This window comes from Wolffia australiana, chromosome 1, assembly GCF_029677425.1.
Source record: "Wolffia australiana isolate 7733 chromosome 1, ASM2967742v1".
Lineage (NCBI taxonomy): Eukaryota > Viridiplantae > Streptophyta > Magnoliopsida > Alismatales > Araceae > Wolffia > Wolffia australiana.
In genome coordinates this window covers 19,900,074-19,920,755 of record NC_135835.1, presented here as the reverse complement: position 1 = coordinate 19,920,755, position 20,682 = coordinate 19,900,074, and the positions used below count along the sequence as shown (strand labels likewise).

At 42.2% G+C, this 20,682-nt stretch overlaps 2 protein-coding genes across 3 annotated transcripts; both read right to left on the bottom strand.

The window, feature by feature from the left end:
- Window positions 1–11,436: 11,436 nt before the first annotated feature.
- Window positions 11,437–15,421, bottom strand: SEC15B (exocyst complex component sec15B). Of its 2 annotated transcripts, XR_013583113.1 has the most exons (3): window positions 13,075–15,421; window positions 12,401–12,470; window positions 11,437–11,557 (listed from the first exon to the last, which is right to left on the bottom strand). XR_013583113.1 is itself a non-coding variant. In XM_078583482.1 (2 exons), exon 1 carries the CDS (start codon window positions 15,388–15,390, stop codon window positions 13,087–13,089), a length of 2,304 nt encoding a protein of 767 aa, XP_078439608.1. In that variant the 5' UTR covers window positions 15,391–15,421; the 3' UTR covers window positions 12,249–12,470; window positions 13,075–13,086. The 2 variants fall into 2 exon arrangements, 1 of the variants encoding a protein (XP_078439608.1); XM_078583482.1 differs by lacking the exon at window positions 11,437–11,557 and having other exon boundaries at window positions 12,249–12,470.
- A 2,425-nt stretch (window positions 15,422–17,846) lies between these two features.
- LOC144709822 (uncharacterized protein At5g01610-like) lies at window positions 17,847–18,601 on the bottom strand. The gene has a single exon (XM_078583471.1). It carries the CDS (start codon window positions 18,403–18,405, stop codon window positions 17,953–17,955), a length of 453 nt encoding a protein of 150 aa, XP_078439597.1. The 5' UTR covers window positions 18,406–18,601; the 3' UTR covers window positions 17,847–17,952.
- Between the last annotated feature and the right edge of the window lie 2,081 nt (window positions 18,602–20,682).

Here is a 20,682-nt window from a genome sequence, read left to right as displayed (position 1 = left end):
ATATTTCGTTTTTTGGAGATGTGACGACAAGGTTTGTGTGATCTCTGGTACCTTTGCTTAAAAATTTCTCACCTTTTGCTCATTGGAAAAAAATCCAAAAGGTAGCCTAGATGAAAAGCTTTTCAAAGCATCAAATTATGCTAGTAAATTTTGGCCCTAGCAAAATATTTTTCATCCACTACTAGTTGCTCCCCCATTACGCCACCCACAAATTGTTCACTAGATAGTGGACCCACTTGCCGTTTTTAATAAAATGGTAGTATGTACAACTGAGTGCCATAAAAAGGTATTTTAATTTATTTAAATTAATATTGTGATACAAATGTTTTTATAAAAAACAGTTTTGTTTCACTTTAGAGAACTTTCTAGCTTAAAATTTTTTTAGAGATGCAGATCTTGTGTTTTGTTTTCTTTGGGATTCTATAACCTTGATTCGGATGTAAAAAAATGATTCCTGGAGTGGAAAAATTGCAACTGAATCAAAATGACTTATAAAAAATAAAAAAAATCAATCACTTAGATACTGGTGGCACACACGATCACGCACCATCACCGGAAGCTACACAACTACCACGTGAGACGCCCCGTGTCATGACACGTCGTCAACACCAACTTCAAAGCTTGGATCGGAGTGTCATTTAAATTAGATTTGACTTTTACAGTTATTTAAAGTTTTCTCTTCCCACTGAGGCCTATAAATAGGCGAATGGTGTACTGAAATTCGTGGTGATTTTCTTTTGGAATTGAACTTTTTCTTCTAAGAGAAATTTTCCCTAGTCTCCTCTCCATCGTTGGCATCACTGACGCTAGGCGCCACTGCCGCTGTCGAGAGGAGGCTTCCCTACCTGTATCATCCCACGTGATCCTTTGATCTTACACAGCAAATTCTGATTGAGTATTGGCAACGGACGTCGACGGGAGGTGCTGGGTAAACCAGGGAGACTGATTACCGCCGTGCCCTCCCCTTGGTCAAAAGCCGCTCAGAGCAATCGTTACGTCGACTTGAGGGCACTCTTTCATAGGCCACCGTTCAATGGATCGACGGTCAAAGAGGGAAGTGCCTGACTCCCTCTGTCTGCCTTACGATCAATCAGTCCACGCTGTGGCTCCGCGGCCGGCGTTCATTGACCACGACAACGACCCATGTCGCTCCGCCAGATGCAGGGGTTCGGCAAGGTACTAGCCTAGCAGTACCCTCATCCCGACGCTAATCTACCTCCTAGACAAGGGGAAATCGGTTTCCACCCCTCCCCTGGCAAGTGTTGAGGTCGCTCTACGCCTGCCATCCCCGGACGCTGCAAGTATCACCCGCTGGTCGACAGCTCCTCCCGCCCACCAATTATTCGGGTGGTTACCCTGAGCTCGGCATCACCGAGCACTCATGTTGCGCCATTCCCCCGGCAAGCCACAAGCTCGCCTCCACTGTACTAATCCACAGAATTGTCACACAACGGGGCTTCGTTGACGCTTGAGCCATGTTGCCCCTGGCTTTACCCTCGCTCACCTCTCCTCCGACCCTTTGTTATAGCTTCTGCGCCATGCCGCCAGTTGAGCCGCTGACGTTCTCCAGCTCCTCTCGACCGCACCCGCTCCGGTCGCTGCATCGACGAGCAACCTGCACGATGAGCTGCCCGACGATGAGGTATGTCCTCTCTCCGCTGCTTGTTATTTTACCTTTTGAATTGTACTTTTGTCTTGACTACACCGCACTCGGGCTAGGTAGGTGAGAGAGGAAAGAATTGAGAGAAAACTACGAACGCAAGTGAGCATCTTTAATGGTGCGGACGAGTCCGTCCGTTACGTGCGAGCCCTACGGATTTCATTCGACCGTAGACGTCTTCGTCCCTCCGACGAGGTCCGAGAGGCCACCATCACCGTCACCCGGCGACCCCTTCGGTGCACGGAGCTCGGCATCTCCCTCGAGTTGGAGCCTGCACGTACGACATGTAGGACGCATTCATCGTGCATCATAGTAACATCTACCCCTTATAGCGTTTTTCCGTCGGACGATGACATCGTCGACGTCTGACATCCCTATCTAGGTACCGAGCCATCGTCCTCGGTATCGACCGGACGACGTCGGAGACGACAGTCGACATCATGACCCACTGCCCTAAATAAGATTTATCTCTTGCCTATCTAACATCTTTTAGTTTTTTAAACAACATGTAATTGTTAGAATGATAAAATGCGTGCTTGTATCTGAGTGTCTCAGGTACATCCACAAACTCTAAGACATTCAATTAAACAAGAAACAAACCTTCTAGACCAGGTCTAATTTATTTAAGCTCATTATTGGGATGGCATTGGTGGATGTTGTGCCTTGATAGAGTTTGGACTCCTGCGTGAGCTCGACTTCATAGATATCAACCCAAGAAATCTACTGTTTTACGCGGTTACCCCATCAATAAGATTCATCAGCTTGGGCAGAAAAATATTGACTGATCGGGGTTAACTGAAAGGATCTACCAAGTCAGCTATTATCAAAGGCTTATATAAATTCATTCAAGCCAGGTTTGCAAGACCGGTGGTTGAAAGGGTACAGAAAATATCAGTCATATATGTGGATGGCACAGGAGCACAATGTGTGTTTATTCAGTCGTCGGTTGTCACACGACAGACCATTATTCTTCGGCAAACATGCACCGAGGAAGAGCAAACCAGCATCATATGAGATGACAACTCCTTGCAGAGGGATTAAGGGCAGGTGAAGCCTGGCGGAGCCGGTCTACCACAGAAAGTCAGAACGAGGGCAACATCTTGAGGAACCCTGAGGTTTAACCCAAAGAGGCTGTTTCTGGCGGCGAAGCACAAGCACGACGCGGCTTGGACGTTGGAGAGCCTCTCAAAGAGGTCGCAGCAGCGATTTCTTCCTGTTCTTCCGCGTCTGTCAATGCTGGAGAGGAGATTGGAGCATGCCCTCAACCTCGAATCGTCAAAAACGGAGAAAGCAGGTGCGAGGTTCGTTGACGGAGGCTGAGATGGAGCGGAAGTAGGAGACACCGAAGGAGGAGACGACGTTGGAGTGGCAGAGGGAGGCTGAGACGGAGGCCCGGAAGAGGGTGCAGGTGTTGGTGCAGCTCGTGGAGAGTCATCGCGCCTGCGGGAATCATCGCGCTCCCGAGAGTCATATCGCCCCCGAGAGTCATCGCGCTTCCGAGAGGCATGGCGGCCCCGAGAATCATCCAACCCTGGAGAATCATCGCTCCCCCTTGAATCTTCGCGCTTTGGCAAATCATCGCGCACTCGAAAATCCTCGCGTTTGGCAGAGCAAAGAGCAACGAAGAGAAGAGCGGACGGCAATAGGACTGCCAATGGCGCTCCCATCTTGGCTGCCATCGCTACTTCAGGGCGTGCTGTTTTGCTGCATTAGGCGGACGAGGCACAGGCATTTATAGTTTGGGAATGGACTCGAGTCATGCCGCCTGTGAAACACAAAGAATTATTCAAGGGCCTCGATTTGCGGAGATTTTGTCAGCTTGCGGAAGCCCAAGAGAGTATTTTATTTGTGTGGCCCTTGGCGATACGCACTGGGTCAACGTGACTGCAACCTAGAGGGATCAATCATCTTTCTAATCCTTCTGGCAATCCAGCGAAGACCGGTGAGGATTGGTTACCAGCTTATGTAAGTGTCTATAAACTGCCAAAATCATATGTTTTCGTCCGAATGATCATGCCTGTAGTACATGGAATTAATAACTCTGCACGAAGCAACAATACAGTCGGTGCAATGATTACGGCGGGGGACGGAGACGGGCGGCGGCGTGGGCGGACGGAGCCGGGCGGCGTCGGCGGCGGCCGGAGACGTGGATGCCACCGTGGAGTCCACCTGGCTGCCACGGTGGCTACCACGTCAGCATTTGACCATGGCTGACAAAAAAATAAGAAGACGCCAAGTGGCGTCTTCTTATTGGCCCATGCTATTTTTTAGACAAGCATGAAAGTTCATGCTGCCCCGCTGACAAAAACAATAGTTGATGCTCTTTTGTAGTATTTTCCCTAGTTTAAATATCTGACGATCTATGCGTACGCAAGCAGTCCATAAGATAAACTGCAATCCTTTAGATGGCATTAAAATATTATCCTTACGAATGATTTTTATTGTTTGGTTTGTTAGACGTCCCCCCTCAGGATGCCAATATCCGTACCTATAAACGCTAAATGATACTTTTTCACCTATGGACGATCATAATCTAAAACTAAGGCATTGTCGGATAACATATAAAAATGCCACGATGCTTACAGTAGCCTGACCGGGCGATCTTTAATGATTCACCAAACATACCGAAAAGATGGGCATCGGCGATGAAATAAATAGGAAGTTCGAATTCATACAACTCAACCTGCGTTGTATTCAAGGGCATGGCGGCTGACGATCTCTCCATTCCAATGTACATGCTGCCATGTTTTTTGGAAAGACTACTTTGAATTTTGCCAACTCAATAATTTCATCTGGATACACGATTAAATAAAACATTATCGCAGGATTAAGCCCAACAGTCCCCAGGGATGCTATTGAATCAAGTCGATCCATTATCAGTGAGGCAAATGAATCGGACTGGAAGACAGATGTGATGAAATACGTCGATCAAGCCCCGCTCGCAACAGCTATCGAATTAAGAAGAGCGATCATAACAGATGGTCGAAATGACGAACATCGTCTCAGATTAAAAAGTTTGGACCAGATTCAACGGTTCGATAAATTCAAAATAAGAGAGAGTAAGTGTGTGAGACGTAGGGAGAGAGAGATAAAAAAACAACGAATCGAGATGAAAATATTCGAGATCTTCTAAAAGATGAGAGAGGGAGAGAGAAATAGAAAGAGAGACAGTGAGAGAAACAGGGAGAGAGCGAGAGAAAGAGAAAGAGAGAAAGAGAGAGAGACAGAGAGAGAGAAGACAGGGAGAGAGCGAGAGAAAGAGGAAGAGACAGGGAGAGAGAGAGAGACAGGGAGAGAGCTAGAGAAAGAGAAAGAGACAGAGAGAGAGAGGGTGAAAGAAACGGAGAGAGATGAAATATTCTTGATCTTCTTAAAGAGGAGAGAGAGAGAGAAAGAGAAAGAGAGACAGAGAGAGAAAGACAGGGAGAGAGCAAGAGAAAGAGAAAGAGAGACAGAGAGAGACGGGAAGAGCGCTAGAGAAAGAGAAAGAGAGATATAGAGAGGGAGCGAGGAAAAGAGAGACAGAGAGAGACGGGAAGAGCGCTAGAGAAAGAAAAAGAGAGACATAGAGAGAGAGCGAGGAAAAGAGAGACACAGAGAGACGGGAAGAGCGATAGAGAAAGAGAGACATAGAGAGAGAGTGACAGAGAATGAGAGAGAGAGAGAGAGAGATAGAGATAGATAGAGAGAGACAGGGAGAGAGCGAGAGAAAGAGAGACAGAGAGTGAGAGAGACACAGAGAGAAAGAGAGAGAGACAGGGAGAGAATTTGAGACAGAGAGAAGGAGCGAGGAAGAGAGAGTGTCTGTGCGTCTCTGTGTCGGAGGGACAGAGTGAGAACGAGATAGAAGGGGCGGGCAAGCCGGTTACAAGAGATTTCTTTTCGCTTCTGATTTAGCATTAATAAATACGTTTTGTTGGCTCTACTAGCAGGGAAGCTCACTCACTAACACTGCTAACCAGATGTAGGGAGAAGAAGGGAAAACAATGAACAAAACAAAACAACTCCTTGAAATGCCACACAAACAAAGTTCCAACACATAGCCCTTTATATAGGGCGTCCAACCAAAGAGGGAAGGGGTAGGAGGTGCTAGTAAACTCCTGACCGGAGTCCTTGCATCAGAGGTTTCTGCTGCATGCCGTTATGATCAGGCCTGCAAAGGAGAAAACAAAAAAACCAGTTTGTCCTTGTCAGAATAATCTCCCCGCAGAGGTAGTTTTGATTTTGTCCCCCTCCCGCTAGGCTGGACCACATCATCGATCTCCTCCTTGGTTCAGCTTTTCTGTGCGAACATCCTTGACGCGCAGGTGCTTTCTCATTTCTTCAAATCTCAGTCTTCCAAGTGATTCAGTGAACATGTCTGTCAGTTGGTCTTCAGTCTTCACGTAATCAACTGAGATCAATTTTTCTTCAACACATTGACGAATAAAATGATGGTGAGTGTCAATATGCTTTGTCCGACTGTGATGCACTGGGTTCTTGCTCAAAGTAATGGCTGATTTGTTGTCTAAGAGCATCTTCATAGCTCCTTCTTCAGTGCCTCTTAATTCACTAACGAGGCGATTCAGCCACACACCCTAGCAAGCAGCTGTGGTAGCAGCAATATATTCTGCCTCGCATGAAGATAATGCCACTGTTTTTTGCTTCCAACTGGCCCAACTGGTGATTGAATCACCAAGGAAAAATACCTGCCCAGAAGTGCTGTTGCGATCTTGCTCATCACTAGCAAAATCACTATCTCTATAGCCTTTAAGTTGGGCCTTTGTTTTCCTTTTCACATAGACTAATCCATAGTTAATAGTACCTCTCAGGTACCTCAGAATTTGCTTGAGTGCTGTGAGATATTCTGATGCCAAATGCTCCATGAACCTGCTCAGAAATCCTATGGAGAAAGTCAAATTAGGACGAGTATGAGTCAAGTACCTTAGACTTCCAATGAAACTTTGAAAATACGTTGAGTCAACTGATGAATCATTTTGTTGACTGAACTTGACTCTTGCTTCGAGAGGAGTGTGCACTGATTTACAGTCGATCATTTTTTCATAAGTCAGGATAGTCTCTGCATAGGTGCTTTGAGACATGGTGATTGAACCTTCTTCTTGACAGACTCTTATGCACTGATTTACAGTCGATCACTCTGCTCCCTCGAATTACCACAACATAGTCAGTGGAAACACAACCCACCTCATTTAACATTGCATCCAAAAATTCAGATTGGATACAGGCAAGAACCATTAAATTTCAAGCTGACATATATAATAATACATGGTCTTTAGTTGGTCATTGCCAAAATTATCATGTTATAGGCCGAAAATTTGTCGATGATTAAAATAGAATCTATCAGGAGAGGTTGATACATGTAAAGATAAGCTTGTTGCAAATGGTTTCAAACAACATGAAGGATTCAGTATTTCTGCAAGTTTTAGTCCAATAATTCAATATACTCCTGCCCGTTTGCTTTTGCTCATCATATTTTGTTAAGATTCATTATTTGTTCACTCTATTTGCCCTTGTGCACTCTTGCGTCTATTGACTTTAATTTCCCCTCTCCTTCTCCATTTAAACTTCAGCTCATAGACGTGATCAGCTGAATAGATATCACAACATAAGATAACTTGTGTATAAAGATATTATATTATTTAACCAAACTTTATAATACACAATATAGTCTTTTTAGTTGTACATAAAGTTGTTTATTTTATTAACTTTGTTTTCTTTGAAAATTTTATATCATCATTTGTGTAACATGGACTCTAATCTTAGTCACACTCAATTCATTTAGTCTTTTTAGTTGTCTCGATCATATAACATGATTAAAGACACACACAAAGAACACAAATATACAAAAATATATATCCTTTATAAAAATATGTTTCTCTTTAAGTTTTCCTTCATAGTGAGGGGCATATTACCTTTTTATATACTTAAATACATTGCAGATGCAATCAGATAATATTCGTCTCTAGGGACTCAAATACCAACTGTCACTGCCATATATAGTATTTCGAAATCCACAGCCAAATTTTGCATTTTTTTCTTTCATTAATGCTCCATTATAGAAATATCGACCACTGTTGCAGTCTTCAACATAAATAAAAAAACTTAGTTCAACACAGTAATGGGGAGTATCAAACACAAAAATATATAATTTTAAATTTAATTTTTTATTGTATTTGAAAAATATGGTCCTTTTCAACATTATGGCCATACTATTGTAATTAGATGTCTCTAAGAACCTTACATCTAACCTTAGTCACCCAATAAAGACTCTAACGTTATCCATCTTTGACCTCCACACCTAGGGGTGATTGCACAGGATAGTGCACAAATTAGCACCATGTGGGGAATTTTTTAGCGTACCAGAACGCCTATGCAGCGTGTGCAGCGATTATAGTAGAAATCTGCAATGCAAAATCGATGGGGACCATCTAGCATGGAAGACCAATCTCAGCTAGCGCTGGGAGCGTGGGCTGAAGGAGAGACCCAGCCTTCACATATTTGGCCTAGTCAATGAGCCTTGGACAGTTATCATTATCTTCGCCGTGCATTATGACCTCTTTTTGTTTGTGTCGAACCTATGTATTGGGACCCACTTGCTCATGTAGTCGGGCTGAGGTGGTTGGGCCCATGTGGGGGCCTTCTCCTGCAAGGGGGCCCCTTAGGATTCGTCTGTGGGCACGTTCCCTTTTCTATGGGGGAGGCTCATAGTCACCCCGATGTATGTGTATGTGTGCGTGTGGGGGGGGGGGAGGGCATACCCCTCATTCACTAAGGAGAAAAAGGAAAGAAAAATAGATAGAAGTAATCAAATTTTAGTGTGTTTAATGGTGTAAATATGTATTTAAATTCAACACCTTCCCTCTTATTTGTATCTATATAAATCTTAATCGGAATTGTATTTTAATTCATAAACACATTTACACGACACACTATGACAGTTTCTACTTCTGGTAACTAACAACCATGTATAATTTTCAGAAGAGCATCAAACTTGGTTTCAGAGAATGCATCAAACTTGTTTCTTTAGATGCGGTTATAAATGTTGTCAATTTAGGTATATTCAACCTCACTTATCAGAGATACTATGGCATAGTATCTCTGAATGCAAGAGAAAAAGCAATGTAATTTGTAACAGCTTACCAATATCATTTTAATATTCTTTGATATTGATGCCTTTTATTGATATACATCAGTCAAAGACATAATCTTATAGTTAACATCTAATTAATGCAATCTGTTTAAAGTGTTATAGATCCCTTCTCCTGTTGGTATATTATCTACTATTTCATAGATAATAATATTGTGGCATGTATTAGAGATACTTATTTGATTAGGAACTGATGTTTAATAATTATCTGCTGATGCTGACCGCCAAATGAATCATTTATCTGTTTCATTGGTAATAATAAATTTTTTATTGGAATCATTACTTTTCAGAAAACAATTAGTTCCAAAGGTTTTTATCATGTTTAATATTTTTTAATGTCAAGATATGCGTACCTAGAATTCCAAAGTTATTTATTTGTTCTGTGTATTTAAAAGTAGTGCCAGGTAATCATCATGTAATTAAAACAATATAACCATATGTTTATTTTCATTTCATAAAATATAATGAATAAAACCATTTATTATTATTTTCCCTACATTTCTTTTCATTAAAGTGACATGAACTGAAATTTTTACCTGAATGGAAACAAATACATCAGTATGCAATATACAAGGAGTTGTAACCCAGACATTTAGTTTGATGATCCAGCTACTAGCATATGCTGCAGATAAAGCCTCAAATAGGGATAACAAAGAATACAAAAGTCCTCAACAAGTTATAGTCAGTTGATGCGTTAAATATTACTTCATACGGTCATTTACTTTTTAAAACAGCTGTTATCATTCGGTTAATGATGAAGAAAAACAGTTGCTATAGCTTCATCCCAAATTTTATTTGGCATGTGAGCTTGATGAAGGTGAGAGCTGTTTGTGTCGAAGTTTTATGTTTTTTTTCTACAGTTTTGTTTTATTTTGGTGTATGTAGTAAAAACTCTGTCTATAACTCGCCCTGTTTTAAAATGTGTGAAGAGATCGATACTCTAGACCCAATCAGATAGAAAGCAAAAAATTATGTTGAAATTGGTTTTAAATTATCTTGTGCAAAAAAACTAATTACAAAAAATAGATCATTTTTTTAATTTACGAAGATAAATCCATGTTAATTTCCTAAAGTCATCAAAAAATCAAATAGTATAGAAAACCATGCTGTAAAAGTATGGGTGATGGTCCCCAAATATAATAATAAACTAGTTCAAGTGGTCTTTTAGAATAATGTTTAGTGGGTGCAAAAAGAGGTTTGGAAATGTTTCAATATTCCCATATTGCTTGCTTATTGAAATCTATAAGAGGTCAATAAACTTTATGTTTACACCTTGTAAAACTCTAAATTACGGATGACCAATATAACTATACCTAGTTTGTAATGATGTTATTTCCCCTATCTAAGTATATTGCTTGTGCGGTTGAGAAATCAATCCTTAAATGATCATTGCAGCATAACTTTTTTGGTTTTAGTGGCCTTCTCCAGACAGTAAAAAAAAATTGACATAAATCTCTTTGTCTTGTGTTTGCTTGTGAATTGATAATAGATTTTTTGTAGTATCTAGCACATGTAACACAACTTTCAAAAAAAAATTTCAATCATATGTACAAATTTTATATGAGCCAATCGATACAATTTCAAACCTATTACATTACCTATATGTTGATGCTCAGCTCCTTGATAATAGGTTCGCTAGTGTTTATTATCTCTTGATCTTTAGCTGCATTCCATCACCATATGGATACCGGGATTTATTTGCAGATGTGCATGCTGAATTCACAATATAAGCTTGTAGAGGACCTTGAGGTTTTCTCTAAAAGTTACTCTACACTGTCTTCTTCCCACCTGAATTCTCTATGGCATATATTTGCTGGCACTCAGCTCTATGCCTGAATTGAGGACAGATATGAAATCTTGGTTGAAAATTATTTGACTTGCACTGCCACCTTCCACATTGTTTTATAATAGGCTCTATTGTATGTAGTACCCGTCTTGGTGTTGATGGAAATTTGTGTGGGTGGCAAGATAATCACACATTCTATATCTCATTTACTTTTCATTAAAACAACATATCCATAAATACAGGATCAAATTGAATGAATTATTATGAGATTGTAATATGGAGATCATTGGCCTTCAATCATGTGTCCAAAATATTCTTATTCAAAGGAAAATCGAGAAGGATATTGAAATATCAAAATGAATAACATTGTCTAATTCCATTCATAAAATGAGTGTGGTTAATGGAGTTACCATTAATGTGTAGACACTAATGTAGATAATGGGTGCTCTTTAGTGGAATTAAATCACTGAATTAATCAGTATGAATCCCTAAAATGGTAATTATATCAAACTGTCAATTAGATTAATTCACTTGATGGTTGTGTCTGTGACCATTAGACTAGAAACACCAAAGATACCTTGAAGATGATTAGCTGTATTTTGGCTATGGCTGATGACATCCTATTCATAAAATTCCTAGTCATAGTTTTGTGCAGGTTGAAGTTGATAAAGATATTTGAGTAGTTAAGATGAGATCATTCACCTTTAGTAGAATATGAGATGGCTCAAGGATGATGATGTGATGGTCTTTTGCCAAGGCAATATAAACACATTAATACTAATGTAGACAACCAATTATGGTTTGACCGTTGACCATATCTTAAGTTATATTACGAGTATTAACTAGATGAGGAACTCAACATATATGAGAAGAAATGACACATACGTTTTATGTGGAACAATCTTAGTCCTTTGAAGAAATGAGCACAAGTTCTGGCTTGGCACCTCGAAGCTAGAAGCTCAACCTATCAATTGGGTCAAATCAGTCCTTGATTAATAAATATATATATGTTGAGATAGAAAAATAATAGGGTTGACAAACAAAGGTTATTAGGTCGTAGAAGTTGTTAACTTAACTAATACATGGCCTAGAGGGTTAGATCCAAATAACCTTTTGGACATTGATGTTTGATGGTTTTATGTAAAATTCTTGTTCTAAATAGGGGGTGGCCCAAAAGGATATTCACCCTAGCCGAAATTCTTCAGGTGCTCCTTCGTGTGATGATGGTGGTGGATTCTTGACAAAGGCAATCATGACGAGGTAGGAGATTTGACATGTTGAGAATCGCATGGGTATATCTAGAGGCTAAACACATGAACAATTGAACATGTCCCACTCGAGGAACTGAGAAATTGTGGATCTATTATGCACACAGTTGAATTGATCATTGGGTTTTGAAGATGTGCTAAGATTATGCTCTCAATCTTCTGATGCATTAATCATCTAAGATTCACCACAACCGCATCCCCAGAAAGCAACAAGTCTGATGTAGTATTCTAATTTGTGATTCTTGAGCTTGAATGTTATTTGACTTAGGAGGAAAGATATGTGTATTTGCTCTTTTTTGATAGGACGAGTCATGTGCTTTGAGATTTATAAGTATTTTTTAATAACTAAACGAGTAGATGCCAACTTTCTTTTTTCATCGGTCAAAAGAGAAAAATAGGGCCAGCTCAATTCTAAAATAGGTTTTCGGTCAGCAATCATCTGATTATTTCTAGCCCTTTAAACGGATATATTTTGTCCTCAGTACTCGCAAAGTGAATAAGCAAATGATAATAAATGGGTAGATTTACAAAGAGCTCACAAATCTAACAGGCGTGTTGATGGTCTTCAGATATGATCCGACAGCTCTGGGTTGTCTTCAAGGAACATTCCTGCAAAGACAAGTACAGGTCATTGAATTTTGAGAGAAAAAGATCACGATCTAGAACTTCCCTCTCCCGAGTAGCAGTTTTAAAAAAATAAAACTAGATATTTATGTCATATATTATAAGTCAAATTGGTAAAAGGGCAAAAAGACTCGAAGAAAAAAAACCATGCGTACCCAGAACAAAACTCGATCAAAAATTCTGATAAAATACTAAGCAGCGTTGTTTTCCTGTGCTGATCGACCAATTCGAAATAAAACGAAAATCTTTCATTCAATTTTGTGATGCTATTCCTTCTCCATTGATCTGTTCTTCATCCTCATCACAGATCTTGGATTCTCTGAACTATCCAGAGATTCTCTCGATTCAAAACTTAGCGTGATCCACCCTTTGGAATCGTCATCATCACCAGCTCGAATCGAAAATAAAACGAAAATCTTTCATTAAATTTTGTTGTGTTCTCAATCCTCATCACAGATCCTGGATTCTCTGAAATACCCAGGAATCAAAATACAAGAAAAATTGCAGTACGAATCAAAACACCAACGGATGAGGGAAGGAAAACTTGAAGTCATCATAAGATTAGAATCTCGAGAGAAGAGTTTCTTACAGATGGGTGACCTCAATAAGCTTCTCGAAGTCTTCTAACCAAGGTGTCCAAAGCCTTCTTCTTGGGATTCTGCTTCAACGCCCTCGCTCCAAACGCCCCGAAGAGCCGATCCGAGGAATCTCTGAATTTCTCAGATATGGCGGCCACCTTCTTATAATCCAGTCTATTATAACTCTTCTCCCTAATAACCGGGTTCAAGAAATTCTCAGGATGATTGCTCAACAGCAAATTCACCAACTGCCGGGCTTCAACCAAAGCTTCCCTCAAATCCCCCACCGCGGAATTCCCCATCTGAACCTCCGCAAACGACTCGAACAGCTTCAAATCCGCGTCAATCCCCGACACCGCGCTCTCGCTGAACCTCTTCACCGATTCATCCAAGAACACGCCGACGATCCTCTCGGAAATATGAGCGAGCACGCCGCGAAGAACCCGCTTCAAAACCTGCACAGGCAGTATCTGCTGCGCGGTAGAAACAAGCGTCTCCAGATAAATAATCACCTCGTTGGAGTATTCGTTCCCGCTGGAGGAGAAATCGTCCGCCGTCCAGTTGATGTTCTCGGTGAGAAGCATGAACTCGTCGATCTTCTTCCTCAGCAGGCCGATCAGGAGTTCTTCAGCGGCGTCTCGGCTTCGCTTCAGCGGGAACTCTCCTCCCCCCTTCTTCTCCGCCATCCTTAGCGGGATTCCGGAGAGCTGGGCGGCGTGGCGAGAGAAGAAATCGCAGGCCCTTTCAAGAACAACCATGTTGGCGGCCACTTGCATCGCCTGAGAAACGCCATGGACGGAGCTCTCGACGAGCTTCGACAAGGCCGCGTCCAGGACCTCCCCGAGAAGCCTCTCCAAGTACTTGTTCACGACGTGGTAGAAATCGAGCTGCCCGCCGTGAGACATGAAGCTGACGGAGTCTTCGATGAAGGATCGGACGATTCTGCAGCAGTCCGGGACGGTGGAGGAGAAGGGCGCGACGAAGGGGAAGGCCGGCATGATCTCCGAAGTCTGGAGCTGAAACGAGAGCACGTTCATGGAGTACTCGTACTCCTTTCTCATCAGCATTTGCTCGAACACGTCCGCGGCGATGGCTTCCCCGATCTGCTTCCGGCAGTCGGACAGCAGCAGCTCGTGGTACTTGTCTCTGTGCTTGTTCAAGATCTCGAGAAGAGGGTCGACGGAGTACCCGTAATGGCGGAGGGTGACGGCGAAGAGGGAGACGTAGTCCTTGATCAGGAGAAGATGGTTCGCGGTCTGCATTCTCGAGAATTGATCTTCGAGGACGGAGATCATCTTCGCCATGGCGGTTTCCCAGAGGCTCTCGACGTCGATCTTGGTCGTGAGCCCGTCGCCGGTGCGGAGAATTCTGTCTTCCACGATGAAGAACCCGGCGATCTGGGCGAAGAAGATCTGGTGGGATTCGAGGAAGGGGGAGGTGGAGGAGACCTGGAAGTCGGAGGTGAGCTGTAGCTTCCTGTTCTCGAAGTAGTACTGCTTGAAGCGGGATTCCAGGCCGAGGGTTCGGTGGATGTGGTGGGCGCGGTGGAGAGGGGTGAGATCGAGGGAAGACCCGTCGTCGTGGTCGTGGAGGGCGATGTCGTGGAGCTCCTCCTCGCGCTGGCGAGCGGCGGAGGAGTTGCCGATGGCGATTTGCCCGAGATTTCTGCTGATTACTCGGATCTGGACGAGCCAATCCCCAAATTCTTTCCCGATTTTGCGCTCGACGTGGGCGCGGATCTCGGGGATTTGCTTCTCGAGCATGCGCCGGAGCGTGGGGGACTCGACGAGGAGATCGCGTTGGATGCGGTCTACGCAGCGGAGGGCGAGGTAGAGGTCGTCGTTGGAGAGGTGGGCGTTGGCGCGCTGGCAGAGCTCGAGAACGCCGATCCAGCGGCGGATTGAGGCCATGGCGAGGGAGATGTTCTGGGCTTGGGATCGGGCTTCGAGGAAGGCGTCGAGTGAGGAGAGGAGCGGCCCGCCGACGGCTTGCAAGAGGAGATTGGAATCGGAGAGGGAGGATTTGAGGGAGTCGGCGTCGGCGAGGAGCGAGCGGAGGTCGTCGACCGCGGCGATGAAGTCTTGGTAGTGATCTCTGCAGACGTCTTCGATCTCGGATTCCTTGGCGCGGGAGAAGTGCCGGAGAGCTGAGAGGAGTGTCTCCGGCTTCCCCGCCGCGAAGGCTCTGCGCACGAAGGGGCCGAGATCCTCGCCGTTGGATATGGCGGCGGAGACGGGGAGGCCGTCGGATCGGCCGTTGTCGCCGCCGGCCTTGGCGGCGCCGCGCATGGTCGCCTCCGCCGAGGTCGGGCTGACTTTCTGCCTCATTCAGAAGAAGCCCTCGGAGAATGAAGATGAGGAGGAAGAAAGTATAGGAAATTGAATTAAGAGAGAGAGAGGGGGGGAGAGATTGGGGGGAGATGGAAATGTCGGAAATACCCCTGGGGTTTCTCTTCCGGGTCGTAACGTCTTTCTCGGAATGGTCAACCGCGGTCAAAGGTAGATAAATACCAAGATTTTCGAACAGTAAATGGAAAATGTCTCCAAGTATAGAATTTTAAATTTAAAGTTTTTGATGATTTCATGTCTGGATATCCGCTCAAACATTCTCACAATTGATGCGAAAATTCGCCCAAAAAATCTAAATAATATAATCTTGATAAGGGAATTGACGGTTTCCTTCTATTTTATCTTGATCTTTCATTCTCTTTTTGTATATGTATTATTTGATGTTGATCTTTCCTTCTATTTTTTGTATATGTATTATTTGATCTTGATCCTTCCATCTATTTTTTGTATATATATTATTTGATCTTGATCTTTCCCTCTATTTTTTGTATACGTATTATTTGATCTTGATCTTTTCCTCTATTTTTTGTATATGTATTATTTGATCTTGATCTTTCCCTCTATTTTTTGTATATGTATTATTTAATCTTGATCTTTCCTTCTATTTTTTGTATTTGTATTATTTGATCTTGATCTTTCCCTCTATTTTTGTATATGTATTATTTGATCTTGATCTTTCCCTCTATTTTTGTATATGTATTATTTGATCTTGATCTTTCCCTCTATTTTTGTATATGTATTATTTGATCTTGATCTTTCCCTCTATTTTTGTATATATACTAATTGATCTTGATCTTTCCTTCTATTTTTCAACAAATCTTAATCTTGATCCTGACGTTTCCTCGTATTTTTTGAAAAAATCTTTATCTTGTTCTTTCCTTCTATCTGGAGATCCATTTAAGAATCCCTCCACTGATTTTGGCGCAAAAACTTGGAAGAATGTCTGGCACAACGCCCAGACTTTACTACTTATTAGGAAGCATGGAGCATGATAATATCCACAAGTAAACATCGTTATCATCATGATCTTCACCCTATTGATTATTCGGGGTCCTGAAAAATTATTGAGATCGGTGAAAGAACACCCCAGATCTTGTCCCAAGAAGAAGAAAAAAAATCCTTGAGAGCAGTAATCAGCAACATCGCAAAAACTTTACTATATATTCCGAGCGGGTGAACATGATCACTTCTCCATACCTAAACATCACCAACATGACCATGATCATGACCAGGATTGGTACTTGCTCAGAAATCCTTGAGATCCCCGAAAGAATACCCTAGATCTTGCCCCCAAAAGAAGAAGAAAAATCAAGAAGATGTAAGCAACAAGGCCAAAACTTTATTATAATATTCCAATTGGGTGAGCATGATCATCCAAACATAAATAACCTGATCACGATCATGATCATGACCGGGATAGGGTACTTCCCAAGAACATGTTTTAGCGATTCCTGGAAAATCCATGAGAACAGTGAAAGAACGCATCAGATCTTGGAGGAAAAAGGAGAAGAAAGCCAAGACTTTGTTATAATACTCCGATTTGGTGAGTATGATCGTTTCTCCATACACAAACAACATGACCATGACAGGGATGGGGTACTTCCCACGAACATTTCTAGGCAATTCCTGAAAAATCCATGGGATTGGTGAAAGATCACGCCAGATCACGCACGAAAAATGAAGAAAAAACCAATGCTTTTTTTTTTGAACAAAGAGAAAACCAATTCTTTATAATATTACTCCGATTGGGTGAGCATGATCATTTCTCCATGCATAAACAACATGATCGTGAGAGGGATGGGGTACTTCCCAAGAACATTTCTTGGCGATTCCTGAAAAATCTAGATGATGCACGAAAAAGGAAGAGAAAACCAACTGTTTTTTTTTTTGAACAAAGAGAAAACCAATTCTTTATAATATTACTCTGACTGGGTGAGCATCATCATTTCTCCATGCATAAACAACATGATCGTGAGAGGGATGGGGTACTTCCCAAGAAGATTTCTCGGCGATTCCTGAAAAATCTATGAGATTGGTGAAAGATTACGCTAGATGTTGCACGAAAAAGGAAGAGAAAACCATTTTTTTTTTTTTGAACAAAGAGAAAACCAATTCTTTATAATATTACTCCGATTGGGTGAGCATCATCATTTCTCCATGCATAAACAACATGATCGTGAGAGGGATGGGATACTTCCCAAGAACATTTCTTGGCGATTCCTGAAAAATCTATGAGATTGGTGAAAGATTACGCTAGATGATGCACGAAAAAGGAAGAGAAAACCAATTCTTTATTATATTCTCCGATTGGGTGAGCATGATCATTTCTCCAAACACAAACATCATGATCCTGACGGGGATAGGGTACTTCCCAAGAACATTTCTACGCGATGCCTGAAAAATCCATGAGATTGGTGAAAGATCACGCCCAAAAAGGAAGAGAAAACCAATTCTTTATTATATTACTCCGATTGGGTGAGCATGATCATTTCTCCACACGCAAACATCATGATCACGATCACGAAAGGGAAGGAATGGTGATCAAATTGGCATGTGGAGGGAGAGGCAGTCGAAGCCGCACCCGCACTGGGGGCTTTCGAGGAAGTTGTCGAGGCCGAAGGAGGTGGAGAGGATGCCGACGGAGAAATCGAGCTCGTCGCCGACGCGGGAGACGGCGACGATGTCGAGCCAGAGGAGGAGAACTCTGACGCTGACGCCCTTGAGCTGGGTGAGCTTGTTCTTGGAGACGCGACCGGAGACGGTGGGCCGGTAGCGCAGCTGGTACGAGCCCTCGACCGAGAAGGTGCAGGTGCCGTTCAGGCTCACGGAGAAGGCCCCCGTGGTTCGGTCCAGCTCGTAGCCCACCACGCCCTTGGGCAGGACCCCCGCCGGGAAGTTGTACTCTTCCAGCGCCTCATACACCGACCGCTCCTCCGCCGCCGACGCCGCCGCCGCTACCACCGCCAACGCCCACGCCCACGCCCACCGCCGCATCTCGTCTGGAATTGAGGAAACCGACTGGAACGCTGTGAAATGGAAGTAGTTAGTAGATGGGCGGAGGGGGGATGGTTGGATTTGAGTGTGGTTAAGGTTGATCTGGTTTTTTTTTTTGCAATGGGGGGTGATTTTTGGAATGGATTTGAGATTCGATTCGATTGCCTCTGATATGTTTCATCATTATTGCTATTTCGCTTTGCATCTGTCTCTCATCGGTTGTTTCTCATCTCTCCCTCTCTCTTTCTCTCTCTCTCTCTCTTTTAGAATAGTATATCTCTCATCTCTCAATTTCTCCTCTTGTTGCTTAACTTTCTCTCATCTGTTGTTGCTCATCTCTCTCTCTCTCTCTCTCTCTCTCTCTCTCTTAGAGTAGTATATCTCTCATCTCTCAATTTCTCTTCTCTTGTTGCTTAACTTTCTCTCATCTGTTGTTGCTCATCTCTCTCTCTCTCTCTCTCTCTCTCTCTCTCTCTCTCCCTCTCTCTCTCTCTCTCTTTTCGAGTAGCATATCTCTCATCTCTCGATTTCTCTTCTCTTGTTGCTTAACTTTCTCTCATCTGTTGTTGCTCATCTCTCTTCCTAATCTCTTGTTCCTCATCTCTTGTTGTTCGTCTCTCTCATCTGCCTCTCTTTTCATACTCATCTCTCTCTCTCATCTCCGTATTTTCTCTTCTTGCTCATCTCTCTCTCTTCATCCCCCTCTCTTCGATTCTTGCTCTTCTCTCTCTTTCATCTCCCTCTATTCGCTTCTTTCTCATCTCTCTATCTTCTCTTGTTGATCATCTCTCTATCTTCTCTTGTTGCTCATCTATCTCTCTCTTCCCTTGTTGATCATCTATGTCTCCCTCTCTATCGCTCTCTCTTTCTATCTATCTCTCTCAATCTCTCTCTCGTTCTCTCTATCTCTCTCTATCGCACTCCCGTTCTCTCTATCTCTCTCTATCGCTCTCTCTTTCTATCTATCTCTCTCAATCTCTCTCTCTATTTCTCTATCTCTCAATCTCTCTCCATCTCTCTCTCTTTCTCTCAATCTCTCTCCATCTCTCTCTCTTTGTCTATATCTCTCCCTCTTTCTCTATATCTCTCTCTCGTTCTCTCTATCTCTCTCTAGCGCTCTCTCTCTTTCTTTCTATCTCTCTCAAACTCTCTCTCTATCTCGCTTTATCTCTCTCTATCTCTCTGTTTATCTCTCTATATTTCTCTCTCTATCTCTCTATCTCTCTTTCTACTCTCTATTTCTCTCTCTCTCTATCTCTTTCTCAATCTCTCTCTTTATCTCTCTTCTATCTCTTTATCTCTCTCTTTCTCTCTCTATATCTCTCTCGTTCTCTCTATCTCTTTATCTCTCTATCTCCCTATCTCTCAATCTCTCTCTTTATCTCCTCTCTCTACCTCTCTCTATATCTCTCTCTCTCTCATTCTCTCTATCTCTCTATATCTATCTCTCGTTCTCTCTATCTCTCGTTCTCTCTATCTCTTTTCGCTTCTCATTAATTAGTACAATTTAAAAGGATGGGGAGTTACTTGGACGAGAAGATATATGGCGGCAGCATGAGGCTCCAAAATTCTGACAACTGGGACATTTCTTTTTCCTAGTTGACTTGGGTGAAGACAAATTGAAACAAATAAATATTCCATAATACATCTCAGCATTGCAAATTCTTTCACAGTATTTTTGTCTTCGTTCTGAATTCCAATTTTTCCTAGCTGTAACCAAAGAAATATGGAGAAATATCATATTCCCATAATGCCGTGAATAAGTAGATTAAGATTTGATCTAGCAAATACATGAAAAAATGAATATTTTTTTTCTCTGAAGTAAAAGAAAACATTGCTAGTAAGTGACATTACCCAAAAATATGAGAAAACTGATGAGATATAATCCCAGTTCAAAAAAGTTTCGCACAAAGGTGTGGTTGACACAGAAAAGTAGGTGATAATTTATATTATTTTTTCACTCAAGAAAAAACCTCTGTAATTTGAATAAATTCTCTCAAATTATAATAATTATATGAAGTAATATTTATATTTAATTACAACAAGTATATCTAAAATCACAAAAAATACAAAAACGCTTAAAACTTCCATTGAAAAATCAAAATTCATTAATTTAAGTTCCTTGGCAGGAATCTTTTTGAGGAAAAAGTAGAAGAAACCGATTATCAAGAAGCAAGGTTGACCTCAACAGGACAGAAAGGAGACCCTGCTTGTAACGCCAAACCAATCAAGGAGCTTAAAACAAACTGACATCCATTTTAATTTAAAGGAGGGGCA